This window comes from Myodes glareolus, chromosome 18 (genome assembly GCF_982192425.1).
Source record: "Myodes glareolus chromosome 18, mMyoGla1.1, whole genome shotgun sequence".
Classification (NCBI taxonomy): domain Eukaryota; kingdom Metazoa; phylum Chordata; class Mammalia; order Rodentia; family Cricetidae; genus Myodes; species Myodes glareolus.
In genome coordinates, this window is record NC_142043.1 from 39,007,053 (window position 1) to 39,024,150 (window position 17,098).

The 17,098-nt window shown below is 43.0% G+C and overlaps 1 protein-coding gene across 4 annotated transcripts in view; it reads left to right on the forward strand.

Moving 5' to 3' along the window:
• Positions 1–17,098, forward strand: part of Il33r (interleukin 33 receptor) — a 71,792-nt gene that overhangs the window by 50,387 nt on the left and 4,307 nt on the right. For 3 of the 4 annotated variants that reach the window (XM_087898104.1, XM_087898105.1, XM_087898103.1), the window contains 8 exons: positions 7,053–7,229; positions 7,773–7,983; positions 8,960–9,134; positions 9,222–9,384; positions 10,870–10,938; positions 12,145–12,286; positions 12,694–12,839; positions 16,248–16,394. In XM_087898104.1, coding sequence (XP_087754230.1) covers positions 7,169–7,229; positions 7,773–7,983; positions 8,960–9,134; positions 9,222–9,384; positions 10,870–10,938; positions 12,145–12,286; positions 12,694–12,839; positions 16,248–16,394 — 1,114 coding nt within the window. In that variant the 5' untranslated portion in view covers positions 7,053–7,168. Of the gene's footprint in view, positions 1–6,235; positions 6,338–7,052; positions 7,230–7,772; positions 7,984–8,959; positions 9,135–9,221; positions 9,385–10,869; positions 10,939–12,144; positions 12,287–12,693; positions 12,840–16,247; positions 16,395–17,098 lie in introns of those variants that run through there. The other variant, XM_087898102.1, reaches the window with a different exon arrangement.

Genomic DNA, 17,098 nt, shown 5'->3' on the forward strand with positions numbered 1-17,098 from the left:
TGGCTTTTTAAATATTGCATGTGAAACAGAGTTGTGTAGTGTTTTGCTTACATTATATCTGTGACAATGGACAGCTCCAAGGGTTTGTCTTCATGAGTTTATTGTCAAATGATGAGGTTTTTCTTTTGTTAAATTTGCTTTTGAATTGACCGCTTCAGTTTCTTCATATTGGTTTAAAAGAGAATTTTATGAATTATAGGATAGCCAAGTCATTCTTAAGATGTGTGGGTTTCGTTTGTCAGAAACTCTGGATTAGCATATTTACATCTCCATCTTTATTGATGAACAGACAATCTAACCTGGGTGAAGTCCATGGTACTCATATTTCTTTCCTGATTAATGGAATCATTGTGTGTGTCTGGTTTGGGTCTTTTTTTCTGTACTAAGTTATGGAGATTTTATATCTTGAGTCTATTTTGAGGTGATCCTTCTGGTCCCTAGGTAACTATGTCTAACTCTATGCCAACACCACACTGCTACGGTTATTTCAGCTCTATATAAAATAAAATCTTAATGTCAGGTTGTTTATGTTCTCCAACCATGTTCCTTTTCTTTTGAAATAGTAATTTAGACATTCTAAATACCTAGACTTTTCATGCAAATGAATTCCCCTAAATACGATTTTAAAAAATCAGTTCTCATGCTGGAAAAAGTCAAAGCCACAATGACCTTTACACAAAGGGAGAAGCACCTGGACTCAATTAAGGTGTGACAAATTCATATCCCAGTGACCAATGATGAGGCATGTGGGGCACGGGCTGCCCTGAGGTCCAAAAGGTTCTTATTTCTGGCTGAGTCACTGCACACGTGCAAACACTTAAGGTTGCTGATAGTTTCTCACAGGACTGCCATCTCCACACAGGCTACAGGGAGCTTTCTTGCTAATGATTCTTCCCTTGGCCAGGATTTCCCAGCATGGCTCAGGCCCGACCTAGCATGAGGAAGGACAGAAAAGACAGTGTTCCTGGAGAGCCAAGATTGCTGGGCAGAGGTACCACTCTCCTGCTGGGATCTATCTACCAAGGCTTAAGTCTTCAGACCCCAGACTCTCCTTAGCTATCTTGGTTCATTTGACCAATAATTTTTTTGTGGGGCAAGCCCTTTCACACACACACACACACACACACACACACACACACACACACACACACACACCATGCAGTAATGAACATACCAAACTGACTTTGCCTTCTAGAGCTTGTATTCCAGGGGGAGATGATCAGAAAATAAACAAATACAGCTCTTATGTGGGTTGTTAGAAAGTGATAAATGCCACAGAGAAAGTCAAAGTGGGTCAGGAGATAGGGAATACGAAGGGATATTGCACTTTAAAGTTGATGGGCCAGGTACTCAAAGAGGACACTACGACACTAATTTCAGAGTTTTTACGATGCAGAAGCAGTTCAAATGTCATAACTGGATATATAGGTGATCAAATCATGTTAACTGTGCCCCGTTGAATGCCATCTAGCCATGAAAAGAAATGACTACTAATCCATGCCCATCTTGGAGGAATCTTGAAACAACCATGTTACGTGAAAGAAGTCAGACACAGGAGGATACACTATATCACTGTGTTGATATGCAATATTTGGACCAGGCAAATACACACAGGCGCCTAAAGGGCTAGTACTTGTCTTGGAGGATGAGGGACAGGGAATGATGGTTACAGGTCCATGGTTTACTTTGGAGGTGACAAAAAGGCATTGCAGTTAGACAGTGTTGATCTCGTACAACACTGTGAAGGCACTGTCAGGGGTAGTGCGTTTTCAACTGCTTCGTTTCATGTTATGCGATCTACCTTAAAATCAGGAGCAACTAAAGAAGAAAAGAAGATTGAAGAGTTGAAAATATCAGGGGGATTGGTGAGGGGGCTCAGCAGGGAAAGGCTCTTGCTGCCGTGCCTGGCAACCTGAGTGTGATCCCTAGGATCCACAGGCTGGAATGAAAGTACTGACTTCCAGGAGAGGTTCTGTGACTGCCAGAGGCATTCATGCTTCCCCACACATACATACACATACATACATACATATATACATACGTACATGAATAACTAAATAAATGCACAAGAAAACTAGAAGCAAAGAAAATAAAGGAAGGAAGGAAGAGCAGAAGAGAAAAGAGAAGGAAGGGAAGACAGTAGATTCTCCCTACTGGTCTGTTTTTATTAGCTTAATACAAACTAGGGTCACCTGGGAAGAAAGATCCTTAATTATAAAATTGCCTCCATCAGACTGGTCTGTGGGATATTTTAATTGTCGTTTGTTGCACGAGAGTCCCTTGTTATCCTGGGCAGGGGGGTCTGGACTGTATGAGAAAGGTAATGGAGCCAGGCAGGGAAAGCAAGTCAGGAAGCAGTTCCCCTCCACAGCTTCGGCTTCCGCTCCTGCTTTCAGGTTCCGGCGTTGAGCTCTTTCTGTGGCTTTCCTCAATGACGGATGGGAGCCTGTGAGTCAATTTGCTTTTGGTGTGAGTGCTTTATCACAGCAGCAGGAAGCCCTAGGAGATCAGGCTGAGCCTTGTTGACCAGGTCTATCTTAGACCTAGGTTGGAGGAGGACAGTTAGGCTCTGGGTAGCTGTAATGGGGTGTCCAGGGAGAAGAAGCAATGGGAGCCATAAGGACAGCAGAGTCTGATTTATGCCTTTAATGAACAGTAAGAAGTGTCAAAAGACACAGAGCTAGAGAGGAGATGGGTAGCATCCTATCAATGAGTCCGCATGGCCACTGTAGGATAGTGGATTGTCCTCTTTCCGAACTAGAAGGGTACCAGAGAGCCTGCATGATTTGACTTGGGTTCGTCATGGTTCTCCGGGATCTGTACATTCAGAATAGACTGAGGAGGTGCCAGAGCACTCTCACCAAGCTACCAGTAAAACCCAAGTTCAAGCTGATGCTGTGGAAGGGGTTGAGAACGGCCAGAGTGGAGGTGGGGGAGCAGCAGGTAGGATAGACTTCACAGGCGAAATTAATGACTCACCCACAGGAGCTGACTGTCTGCCAGATATGTGGAAAAAGGTGGATCATGCGTGAGGAATTTTGTGTGAGTCATTGACGATGTGCTCATTGTTGATATAGGAAAAGTCATGGTGAAACCAGCTTTCACGGGGCAGGAGACAAGGTTGGGGGACATAGGGTATTAAGTTCTACAGATAGGAAGACTTTACTCTTCCTGTTGGTTCTTCTGACTGTTGAAGCAGAGTGCCAGCTACAGCAGGAAGAAGAATGGCAAAAGGCAACAGAGACTGAGTGGCCCTGGGGTGGGTGAAGCAAGGGATCCAGGAGAGTCTGAGCTCTGCCTATGACGACAGTTGACCCAGCCAGCCCAGGCTATATAGGATCTGTGGCTGGCTGCTGACAGTGCCACACACAGTTTCATTAGAAAAAGAAAAAAAAATGAAAATGTTTAAATGTGTGTGTTTTCAATGTGACATAAACACCCCCAGCTCCTGCAGTGGATTTACAGTAAGTTAGGGGTACATGTAGCCAGCTCAGGAGGGTGACAACATTTGTAGTTTAAGCCGCACTGTTGCCAAGTCAAATGAATAAGCTTTGCATAATACCCCATTACAAAGTGGGCCCATGGCACAGTCCAAGTGGAAGGAAGTGAAACACGATGAATAAAACTCACAGAGAGAAATTGGGGTTCAGCCTGAAGATCTGAAAAGCAAAACAGGCAGCCACTGGCTCTTACCTCGACCTCAGTCTGAAATGGCAAACCTGCCTCCCGGAATCTCAAAAGAAGACCACATCTGAGAGCTGTCTGCTCTGAGCCCCCGTTTTATATTCCTCTCTAGGGCTGAGATTAAAGGCATGCACCACCTGTTTTCTATGGCAACTAGTGTGGCTACTGGGATTAAAGGTGTGTGTTACCATAACCTGGTCTGTATGGCTGACCAGTGGGACTGTTTTACTCTCAGATCTTCCAGCTGTCTTTATTTATTGAAATACAACAGAAATGCCATTACACCCCCAGAAAGATCAGAGTGATTTGTTTTAGCTTGCTTCCTAGAAGCTCAGGAAACCAAATCATAGTTTCAAAATACATGGTTTCAAAACTGTAACCCCAAATTGAAGCAGTTAGTGCAAAATTACATTGAATTTTTATTTAGGTTGAATTTTGAAAGCAAAATAATTTGAAGACTTTGTCATAGGGATTTTCTGGAAATTTTGGCAGGTGCTGGGTTGTTTCTGATGGACTTGGCTACTTTATCTCTCTTGTTGGGTTTTTTGATTGACGACCCTCCGCGCTCACACGTGCCGTATGCTGTTACGGTTTTTTGTATTCACAAACAGCTGTCTTCCACATGTGTGAGCCCAAACTGAGTCTGAAATGGCTTGGTACTTCCTAAAGAGCCCGGCTGGGGGAATACCTGACTTTAATAACTCAAGCGCTGGTGATAAGAAAAGAGGTTTTGACCACCACAGTCTCTCTCTCTCTCTCTCTCTCTCTCTCTCTTTCTGTCTCTCTGTCTCTGTCTCTTTGTCTCTGTCTGTCTGTCTGTCTGTCTCTCTCCTCTCTCTCGTTCTCTTTCCCTCTCTCTCCCTCTCTCTCTCTCCAGTTGACCTAAGGAGATAGAAAAGTGCCTTTTTTCTTTTTTGCTTCAACAACGTGGGCTTTAATTCCAGCCACAACTGAGTGAGTTTGGTTAAATTCCTGAATCCGTCTAGTCTGTGCTTTTATTGTAATGTGTAACATTCGAAGGATGCTGATGATAGTACCAAATAACACAGTCTTAGCTCATGATGCGATCCTGATACTAAGAATCATTAGTAGCAAGGAGTAGATGAGGCTCAAGGACGATCTTCCAGCCAGCCGAAGACCTGGGATCTACGCCTTGCGGAGCGCATCACCTATGTGTGCCAGCCTAAGAGCTGACTAAGCCTCTGGGCAGAGATGTCGTGGGCCGTCCCAGCACCATAAGGAGCAACAGGGGACTGGCTCAAGCTGCCTTCGTGCTAGCAGCATCTCCACACTTGGCCCCTGGTTCAGCTTGATTTGGGGGTGACTCTTTAGAGCCAGCCTGCTTGGGCTCTAATTCTCTTACCACTGTGTTGCTTGAACCCCTTCCTTCCTCTCCGTGCCTCAGCGTCGCCATCTATAGTGTAGTGAGGATGACAGTGTGGCATTGGCTGAGCTGGGGAATGAGGAGCATATGGAGGGGAGCCACGGAGAGCTGCATAGAGCATAAAGGAGAGTCTATGTAAAGACGGAAATTCTTTCTCTGTTGTTGCTGACGGTCTGGGGATGTTCCTCTAATCTTTCCTTTGTGTGATGATTTCAAAAGAAACCTCATAATAGAGCCAATGCAACGACAGAGTAAAAATCAAAACCAACTATTAATATTTGCTTTATGTGAAGCCTCAAAAGGTGATGACCTACTTGATACTTGGTTATTTTCATCCCAGCTGAGAATCATAAACTGAAATCTGAGGTCCTAGACTATGCTTTGAGTTGAGCTGGAGACATTCTTTCCATTAGAGAAAATCTTCTTTCCTTCCTTTCCCTCCCTCCCTCCCTCCCTCCCTCCCTCCCTCCCTCCCTCCCTCCCTCCCTCCCTCCTTTCTTTCTTTCTCTCTCTCTCTCTCTCTTTTTTTTTTGAGACAGGTTTTCTCTGTGTTAATAGCCCTGGTTGTCCTGGAACTCCTATGTAGACCAGGCTGGCCTCGAACTCACAGAGATCCACTTGCCTCTGCCTCCCGAGTGCTGGGTTTAAAGGCTTGGCTCTTATAGAACATTTCTGAGCAATGTAACGTGAAGTCCTCTTGCATCTCAGGGCTCACCTCCCCGACTCCTGCCCTTTCTTACCTGCCATTCGTGGTAGTTTGTGAAATTGCCCACACCACAAAGGCTGATTGTGCCCCTTGACAGGTGTCAGCCAGAGGCCCTGCCAGGGAGTAGCTGAAGGACAGTCTTGTGTGTGTGTGTGTGTGTGTGTGTGTGTGTGTGTGTGTCATTTTGGAACTGAACATTGAGACACTGAGGAAATAAACAGCGTTGTTTACCTCAGCCAGAGTGACCCTGCTAAAACAGGGGGAAGTGATTTAGGCAGTTCTCCCGAAATGGCTTTTAACATTGTCCTTATGATTAAATATTTATGTGGTAAGTTTAAAAATTCTTAGTAAGTGATACAGCAGCATTTTCGAACAAGTCATGGAGTTTGGCTAAAACTCAAATTTCGTGGTGGGTGGGGTAGAAAATTCCAAGACGTCTGTGTGTTTAAAATGAAGGAAGGAGCATGTTCACACAGTAGTCCACGGAAACCTGACGGCAGAGCTCCTGGGGCTCAGAAGCAGGCTCAGTGCCCTGAGTTCATTCTCTCCAGCCCTTCACTGGGGTAAGAATTGAGGGCTATCTGAAATTTGTAAAAGAAAAATCATCTGCAAGTCAAAGAAATGTCCTCTCTTGAAATGAATGAGGATTTTTCACATTTATTCCTGCCTGTGCCCCTTCGCTGGTGGCTGAAGGGAAAGGCTACAGCAACCAGTTCTTCTGTCAGAAAGCCAATGTTTCTTGTCTCCAGACCTCCAGTGATGCTCTGTGGCCCCTGAGAACACGCGGAGGCAGTGGCAATTCTTTGAAAGTTTGGGCAGCAGGCTTGGGTGGCTTTTTGGCTGAAGTTTTAGTTCAAATTTTCCTTCCTTAGTGCTTCTGTGGCGGTTATCTGTGTGTACCAGAGTGTAAAACAGCAGACTGTGGTTTGGCATGATACAGTGTTTTCTAGTATCCACTCAATTTTATAGTTCTGATTTTTTTCAAATGTAAAAAAATTGTTTGCTTTCCTCTTAATTTAGCTTCTTAATGGATATGCTCAAGAGACTGGTAAGAAATGACTGTGAAGTAATCTAATTGTGAGAGCTGTTCTCTAGTTCCAAGTTCAGTCGGAATGAATGTGACACTGGACACCTGAGACCCTGCTCTTATGCATAAGCGAATTTAATAAATACGTGTTCACTGACTGATTCTCCTTTACAATCTTTAGTAAGTAAAAAGCAGGGCAAGATAAATATTTTACTTGTGGTTTTATATGATTTATTTTTCAATGGCTACAGTGACTTCTCTTCTGGACCCTAAGTCAGACAGCAGTCATCAAACACCTGGCGAGTCCATCGTAACCATTCTGTGCCTCTGATCTATCAATCACCAGCACGAGATTGACAAGCGGAGAATGGGGCTTTGGGTTTTGGCAGTTCTGACAGTTTCCATGTATTCCTCAGTAACCAAGAGCAGTAAGTATTGGTGCTCAGCTAAGTTGTATGTTTTTTTAACTTAAGTAATTCTGGGGACATTTGTTGCGTTTCAGTTGCTTGCTTCCAGGTGCTCTGGGCTGAATTGTGTGCAGCAAAATTATTTCCTCTTCGCACATTCTTTGTCATAAATCTCCCAGTAGGAATTCCCTCTTGTGAGTGGATCATAATTTTTGAGTTATGTTTATCAAGATTGAGCACAGTACCTGCATGTGGCAGGCATTACGGGGATTTATTGACTGACAACGTGTTTGGGTGAATATAGGTGTTTTCCCCTAGGAGCGAAGGAGAACATCAGCTCAAAACTGATTCCTTATTTTACTGCACCATGTAGTACATGTAGTAAAGGCTTTTAACTGTTGACAATATTTTTCAAAGCATCATAATATATGGCCTCTTTAAAAATCTAATCGAGAATGGAAACATTGAGTTATATGAAAAGAACTGTGTTTTTTTTTTTTTTGTTTTTTTTTTTTTTTTTGTTCACATGGGCACTTCAGGGTCGTGTGCATACTTTCTTTGTAGGTAAACCAGTCTGGGGTCTGGAGGATGAGGCTTTAATTGTGAGATGCCCCCAAGGCGGAGGCCCGCTTGATCATGTGGAATGGTTTAACTCAAGTACAAATGAGAGTATTTCTACTCAGAAAAGCAATGGGATCGTTGTCTCCAGAGACCGCCTGAAGTTTCTACCAGCCAGAGTGACTCACTCTGGGATCTATGCTTGCGTGGTCAGAAGGTACTGTGCAGGAATCCGTTGTGAGCCTTGTGCCTGCTCCCTTCTCATTAATGACCGGGGCTCCAGCTGTCCTTGCTTCCTCTCTGCTCTGCCCCTCAGAGGAATGGTTAAATTTGTGAAGTGATTTGAACCAGAAAGTACTCCCGAGAAGATCAGCAGCCTGACTGGTGATGGGCTATTGAACATACCACAGCAAGGCCATATATATGCATATACATTCTAAATAGAAAAATGTCCCGCTTTTCTAGTGACCCAAGAACAATGAGTTATCACTAACTGTGGTCTGAGAGTAAGAAAAACTAACAAGTGGAAGCCCAGACATTTGGCATCCCAAAGTTCTGTGTTGGGCGAAAAGGTGTAGATACCAGAACCTGAGACGAAGAGAGAGACTGCAGAGACCCAGTCTCTGTGTCTATAAACCCTCAGTTTGCACTGCAATGGCCTTGTGCTTAGATCTCACAGCATCTCTGCTACTCACAGAGTCTCACGTTAGCCTAGCTACAACTTGGTGCCTAGGTTTGGAGATGACAGTTCCAACCCAAGCTCTTCTACCAGTTAGGTGTGCAGTGCCACCACGTGACTTCTCTGTCTCTCAGTTCCTCGTGTGTAAAACCCATATGGTAGCATCATGTTCCAAAACAACAACAAAAAACCATCGCTGTGAGAATAACATGATGGCAAAGTGTGCTTAGCTCTGTGTCTGGCTCAACAATCACCAACAAATATTTTGGTTAGGATCCTAGCATGTCAGTGGGTGATGAGGATCTGGTAAAGCCATTTTCAAGGCTTTGTTTTATCTCCGGTGTAGCAAATGAAGTCTTTAAAAGCTCAAGATTTTGATGATTATTTTGTCATAAGAGAAGAACTGTATCCATCATTTTTTTTTGCAAGAGTAGCACTGCCCAAGGGGTGGTGTTGGATTAAGCTATCTCGTGGTAGCAGGTAACACTTTTAAATGCTTGCCTTCTTTCCGTAGCCCCGACTTTAATATGACTGAATACATGAATGTTACCATACATAGAAAGATAACAGGCTGCAACGTTCCCGATCATTTGATGTACAAAACAGTAAGTGGATCAGAAAAGAACTCCAAGATAACTTGTCCAACAATCTCCTACTATAATTGGACAGCGCCTGTACAGTGGTTTAAGGTAAAAGTTTGACATTTGGGGAGATGTAGCGGAAAGTGAAAACCTCAGTAGAAGAGAAACGGGATGTTTTTCCGGTCGTTGCTGCAGAACTGCGAAGCTCTTCAAGAACCAAAGTACAAAGCACACAGAGCATACTTGTTCATTAATAACGTGGGGCGAGACGATGAAGGGGACTACACGTGTAAATTCACGCACACGGAGAACGGGACCAGTTACAACGTGACGGCAACCCGGTCATTCACGGTCCAAGGTAAAGCTCCTGGCTTCAGCAAGGTGCGGGAGCCAAACAAAAACGAGAAGGGAGAAGCAAATATTTCCTGTTGTATTTTCTATCCTCTGTCCATATTCTATGCCCTTCTGGCTCCCATCCACACACTCTACTGTGACAGGAAGTTACTGTTGTACACCACAAGGTTTAAGAATTCCAAGGAAAGATATATTATTGAACCAAAGCCATAGATAGCTATTCCCCACCCCACCCCCCTTTGGAGATTGATTTTCAAGGATAAAGCAGTCTGAATTTACTTCCCCCCACCCCTGTTTTGGACTGATTTCCAAAATACTCATCTACCTAAATCCTGGACGCTCTCGTTTCATATATTTCCTCAGAAGCCCTCATCCCCCCTCTTAAACTCTACTTCATCCCTAGATGGCTTGTAGTAACCAGTGTGAAGTTGCATAGACAAGCATATTGCCTGCTACGAGGAAACTTTGTACTACATTTAGCGAAGACGCAACTGATGTCCCTGCATAGCTGGTTGAGTTAATGGATGTAAAAACCGCAGATAGAGAGACCTGAGTGTCACAGGGCACCATGACCTTTATGCACACTGCCGAGTGGTTTTCAGTCATGGTTTATGTGCTTCTGGTATCATCGGCATCTTCAAAGTAGGCTATTTGCTTAGAAAAGAACTTTTTCCAAACACATTTTCAATATTGTAGAAGCCACTTGAGGGCATGATTTTCTAATCATATCTGATGGCGTTGACAGAACTGAGGTCTTCTGGGCACAGTTGCCTCTGTAGAGGAGACTGAGGGGAGGGTCTCACCATCCAAGTGGTGGTGAACAAGGAAAGGACTAATCAATACTGAAGAAAATTTTTGTTCAGAGCCTCTTCGGTCCTCCATTGCTGGAAAATAAGCGCCATCCGGCCACAGCTGTGTTTGTGTCTCTCCTTGTCTAATGTCAACTCCTGTAGCGTTTCCTAATCGCAACACCCTGAAATTAATGACCAGCTAGGGATGAAGGATTCATCTGTGCTCCAAGAGACCTCCTGCTTCCCTGTGCCCCAGTCTCAGGGGACACAGGAAGGAGCCCTCCCGAGGATAAGCATGGTGGCGGAAGGTGGTGAGCAGCGCGTCACTTTCCCGAGCCTATTGACTTCCTCTTCTCAGTATGGTCATATAGTCATATATGCCTATCCAACAGAATTATGGTTTTCAAATAATTGCAGGTCATACAACAAATGGGTTAGACCAGCATTTGTTTTAATGATATAGAAGAGAACAGAAGATGTTACAAAGGTATCATAGTAGTCAGAAAAGGTGTTGTTTAAGATATTTGTTTCATTTGTGTGTGTGTGTGTGTGTGTGTGTGTGAATTGCCAAAGGTTATTTTCAAAACAGTTGACAACAATACTGTGAAATAAAATAGAAATACGAAAAGATTTGCTTATATTGATGACTAATCAATGCAATAATACTTAGATTCTATTTCTGTTTTTTTAATTTCAAGAAAAAAGCTTTTCTGTGTTTCCAGTAATTAAATTCCCTCCACACAACAAAACCATTGAAGTAGAAATAGGTAAGAAATTTTAAACAACTCCCTGTTAACCTGGAGAATATTTCCTTCTGATTCTGGGTCTAGTTTCCTATGGAAGAGTCATGCAATTGGTAGATGGGAACTTGGGGATCATGTGAGGTGGCAGTATGGAAATACCTGTCCCTGTCACAACACTGTATTTGTATTAGGGCCTTAGAGTTCATGGTCCTCATTTAAGCATCTCTTTTTATGGTCACTTCTACCCAATGGGCAGATGTCCTTACTTTACTTTGGAGGAACTTAGGTTCAGAGATGCTCAAAGGCACGCCCCAAGGTCATAGATGAGTGATAGCAAAAGAATAAGAATAGATTTATGAATCTCTACATCTCTTCTCGTGTTGAGTTCCATTAGAAGCTGGATATGATGAAAAAGACTTGGGATCTGAAACACTATGAAGAGTCACGTCTCTCTCCTCTCCCATCTGTAATCTATGACTCCCACACTGATATTCCTGTATTTCTGAGGAGTAAGATAATATATAACTCCCTGTTTGTAATCCTACCTGCCACCCTCTTCCTTGCCAAAGAACAGCGTTTGATTTTTGTCTCAACTCAAGTCTTGGCCACTACCATTTCTGTCTGTAGTGTGGTAGCCTCTAATCCTTACTTCATAACGTTGCTGTTCCAGAGACTCTCAGGTCCCCTTGCCAATTATGTGCCTTATTTTAGGCAAGCTCCTGGTGGGAGCCTGTAGTTCAGGAAGCAGGGGCTAACTATACAACTGTGCCCAAAATCAGCTCTGATGTTTTCACTTCCGAAAGAACATCTCGAGTTGAAGGCAATGGGATGGAGCAGTGGAGCTTATTCGTTGTGAATGTTTTACATCTAGGATAATAGTTGGGCTGGGCAAAGCGGTTTTATCTCCAAAGGCAGTGACAAGGGGATTCTGTGGGAAGGGGAAAATGTGGAAGGAACCAGGGAAAAAGAAACTCACGTTTCAGCTATCAGCAACTCCTTCATGATTGCGGAAGCTGTGATGCCAGGGCAGGTAGTGTTTCCTGAGGCCAGAGGGTGGTGTGTTGGTGAGGAAAATGGAGACCCTGGTGGGGATGTGATAGAGAGCAAAGAAGGCACAGGAAGATGAGGAAGGGAAGTGGGCCGGACGGCAGAAGGTTTACTACATGGAGTGAAACTGATGCTACTTGCAGAATTTAACTTTCCTTGTGGATTTCTTCACTTCCCATCTAGGAAAACCAGTGAATATCACCTGCTTAGCTTGCCTTGGAAAAGGCTCTCAGTTCTTGGCTAAAGTCCTGTGGCGGATTAATGAAAAGAATGTTGAAAAGTATGACAAAGCAAGATTTCAAGAGGAGAAAGAACAAAATCAAAGGTATTTCATCTATCTATCTATCTATCTATCTATCTATCTATCTATCTATCTATCATCTATCTATCTATCTATCTATTATCTATCTATCTATTATCTATCATCTATTTATCTATCTATATCTATTATCTATCTATCTATCTATCTATCTATCTATCTGTCATCTATCTATCTATCATCTATTTATTGAGACAAGGTCTTACTATATCATCTTGGTTAGCCTGGAGCCTACTTTGTAGACCAGGCTAGACTCAAACTCACAGAGACCCTCCTGCTTCTTGAATGATGGGATTAGAGGCGTGTATCCCCACGCCCAGCTATTTTTATATTGGAGTTGAAACAGCCCCCTCTCCCACCTCACAGCTGGCACTTGCCAGGGAAACATTATCAGTAACCTGTTGCTTTTTCAGTTCCAGCGGTGACATCGATTGTTTAGCCTCAGTGTTAAAGATAACTAATGTGACAGACAAGGATTTGTCCTGGAAATATGACTGTCTGGCCCTGAACCATCGTGGCATGATAAGGCACACCTTGCAACTGAGAGAAAAACAGCCAAGTAAGGCATGTCCCTCCCGCTAAGCTTGACTGAATTGGTAGAATCAACTGTAAAGTGCAGTCATTTTCTCAGAGGACTGTGTGCTGCGGTTTGGTTCCAGAGACTCCATCACGATCATGGGGACTAGTTGGCTAGTCTCGTGAAATGGGTTTCTCCTCTTGGGGATGCTCTTTAAATCTGCTCTTCCCAGAATGTTTCTGTCTCCCAGGAGGACTCTGGGCTGCTCTATTCCTCCTCTCTGTCTTCCCCACCCTCCCTTGTCTCCCCACACTCCTCTTCCCGCCCTCCATCTTCCTTTGCCTGTTCTCGCTCCCTCTCTCCTTCCTTTCCGTCTGTCCGTGGCTTCTTCCTCAGTCATCCTTTGCGCGGTCACCAAGGGGCTTTGGTGTGTATATTGGGTTCAAAGCAGGACTAACCCTGTGGTGTCTCTTTGTGCAATCTCGTCACGGACGACAACTTACAAACTTTCCATTCAGAGCACTTTTCAGTGTCCTTGCTTGGTCTTTGAGTTTGCAGCTACGGTCATCCTGATAGGTCGATGACCCGTTTGAGTCCATTTCCAAAGAGTGCAGAGGACAATATTTGTACCCTCATCACCCTCTTTTATAATATTTACCACTCCTCTAATGGCAATACAATTAATGTAAGCAAAAATTAAAATTAAAATTCTTTTAAATATTGAGAGGGTGGAGGAGGGAGAGAGATACTGACTCTAAAAGCTCATAGCACCGTGTGGAGCATTCATTTGGATGAATACGTGGATTAAAAGGAGGGTGGGTGTACCAGTTTGACATAGCCATGCTGTGTCTCTGCCCGGTGTGGTACTTGGGCTCCCCCTTATTTTCCTTTGTTTTGTTGTTTGTTTTCACTATGGAGACCAATCTGGCCTTGAACTCACCGAGTTCCACCTGCCTTTGCCTCCCAGGTGCTAGGTTTAAAGATAAGTGTCACCCTTTAAAAACCCAGCCAGGAGGTTTCTTGTTTTGGTTTTGGTTTTAGCCTCTGACTTGTAAATTTTTCTTTAAAAAAAAAAAATGTTGTAATTCGTAGGTGGCCAGGCTTGTGATGACCGGACTCATAGATGACTCTGAGTGTTATCATGTTTAGCAAGACATTAGGTATCTGCCCTGATAGTGGTATTACTCAGGATGACTGAGGACCACAACATTGTGTTCTCGGACAGTGGTGAGCACAGTGATTTGTACAGGATAAAAGATGCCACATCCCTACTCTCACCCAGCATGACCTTGTGTCCTTAGTACCCTCCTCTGCTAATTTGTCTAAATTTCTGAATATTTTCTAGTTATGTTTGTATTGGAATTATATTTGTGTTACCTGGAATGTTATATTTGTTTTGTATGTGTGTATGTGATTTTTGTACTCTCTGGCTTATTTTTAATTCACCTGTTATTATTCAAGTCAACATGTTTATACTATTTCAACAACTCAGTGTATTGAATAAAATTTGTCTCCATTGCTGTTGAATTATCATAATGGATTCTTTTGTTTCTGAAATTCTGGTATTCCTTAAGTTTAAATAACAAAAACTTTTTAAAAAGTCTCCTTCTGCATATTTCTAAATGCTGTTACGTGCAAATTTAGTGTCTCTGATAAGTATAGTACATACACATTTTCCAAGTTTCCCATGTTCAGGCCAGATCTAATTACTTTCCCTTAGAATTTCTCATTTCTCTTCTCACCCCCATGCCTATACTGTCTGTTAATTTCACTCACTAAGTGAGGAAGAAAGGGCAGAGTGAGCCTGAGGGATTAGCAAGTACCGTAATCCTAGACTCAGGACTCAGCCCAGGTGTCATTTGCTGTTTATAAACACTGACAAGAAGCATTTGTGTCTAGCCATTGATGAGAAAATTGCTTGTTCTTTACAAAATCATAAGATTTGAGTGTCAACTTTCAGGGGCATCTTAAATCAAGGTCTTGCCTCTTGTTGAAGGTGTTCGACTGTCCACATAGTTCTTTACTAGCAAGAGTCCCTGTAAGAAGTCGACTTCCCATGCGTCTCTAGCACATATCCGGCTGGACTTTTAGACAGGTCTTCCAAATGAGCTCCTTGGGAAGTTCTTATTTGAATCTGAAGAAATAAAGGCAGCAACCTCTGACTTGTTTTGAGCTCTCATCTTTGGATCACCAGACTTTGGTGTCTTGAGTTTATTGCCCTGCATACACACAGACGGTAAACTATCAGGGGTGATAGAGGAATCTGTAAGTACTAGTAGAGATTTTCATGTCAGATCTTGGAGCCTGTACCTGGGGGCTTACAAATAAGATAAAAAAAATCACTTACCAGGTCAGACTTATGAGTCTCTTGCTATTCATGTGTAAGCAGCACCACTTCTAATAAATCTATGAGCATCATAAAGACAAAACTGCCAAGAATATCACGAATGGTGACAGCTCCTGTGTTCAACTTGTACATGTGTCTTACAAGTTCCTGAAGTGGGAAGCAACGTTGTTTTGCATTTTGTGAAACAAGAAATGTGGACCTAAGCCAGAGATAGCTGAAGGGAGATCTCAATAGTGGGAGGCAGGAGCATTACAGAACCCAGTAAACTGACTTCTCCCTTACACACACTCAGTGACCTGCAGTCCTCTCTTCTATATCCCCCACCCTCTAGAGGCAGTAAGCCTCTGACAGACAACCAACTCACACGCCTTAGTGTTGCCAACACCGACCTTGTCATCCCTTTCTTACTATTTCATGAGTTCATATCCTTATCTTCTCCTCAATTACTCACCCTACTATATTCATTAGATGTGTCTTCTTCCCATAAAAAAGCTTTCTACTACCACCAGATTAATCTTGGTAAAAGAGCTCGCATTTTCAACACTCCACTCCTTCATGTCATGACAAATTCCATAGCAAGATTTCTGGTCAAGCATAGCCCCGACCACATCTTCCACTATTTCCCCAAACTGAATTGATAAAGCTCTCAGAACGCATACTCCTACCTCTGCATATTGCTCAGCATCCTCTCTGGACAAGGGAGGGGAAGCTTTTTTGCGATCTTTCTGACTCCTCTCCAACCCTTAGTGATCTCATTTTACAGGATTCCTTGTTTACTCCTTCTGGCAAAGAGCAGGCCCCCTTCAAAATGTCTCCATCAGCTGAAATCCCTTTTGATCTCCTATCTTACTTGGGTTTACATGTGTCTGTGTGTCTTCTTCACCTTTAAGAACACTGTGCTACCAAGCCTCAAGACTTGCACAGAGTATGGGCTAAAACAATTGGTTGGTTGATTTTGAAAGTATTCATGAATATTCAATGTTGGTTTATTGAGTGAGAATGTCTTGTGGTTTCAAGGGATGTCAACATTCATGCATCCTTCCATTCTGTCTTATTTTACTAATACTAATAATAGTTTTTCTCATCTCTCCATCTCTTGATAGCCAATCACCAAAGCACCTACTACATAGTTGCAGGATGTAGTCTGTTGCTCATGCTAATCAATGTCTTGGTGATAGTCTTAAAAGTGTTCTGGATTGAGGTTGCTCTGTTCTGGAGGGACATGGTGACACCTTACAGAATTCAGAATGGTGAGTATCAAGTTCAAGATTTTCTTCACAAGGAAATGTTCCACAGTGACTATGGGTTTTTTGTCTATTGATGTTATGCTGCTAAACCCTATTTCATTTTCTATGTAACCCCCTCAGTGAGATCTTTGAGTCTACACAGGTCATTTTCCATGCTTCTCCCGTTACTACTTGTACCCTTGACATTCATCTCAAATCTCCTCCTTGGTGGAATTACTATTCTTAGTGAGTCCCTGATGACAGACTCTGCCCAAAGCCCACACAGGTTTCAATGTTTTGGAAAATATGTGTTGATAAAACTTTATGAAGGGACAACAGTAAAATCATCATGGATTTTCAGGCTCAAGCACGTGAAGGAGGAACACAGGACACATGCAAATTTTCCTTGAATTCTCACCCCATGAGTACACACTTACACAAACTTTACCCATGCAAAAAGAGTTCTGGTGACATGGGAATATTTGCCTTCATTTGAAAAGGAACATGTTAGATCTTAGTGCTTGACGCTCTCAATTAGCCGGTGGTTGTTTGACCTGTGGGGAGTTCCGACCCCTTATGAAATTTGACTTCTCTCACTATTGACCTCTAGCACGTGAACTTCTTCTGAGGTAGTATTATGATTTCCACATGCCCTTGATTTGGCTTTCTGGGATTTCAGCTACCTAAGGTCAACTGAAGCTTAAAAAAGATTAAATGAAGAATTGCTG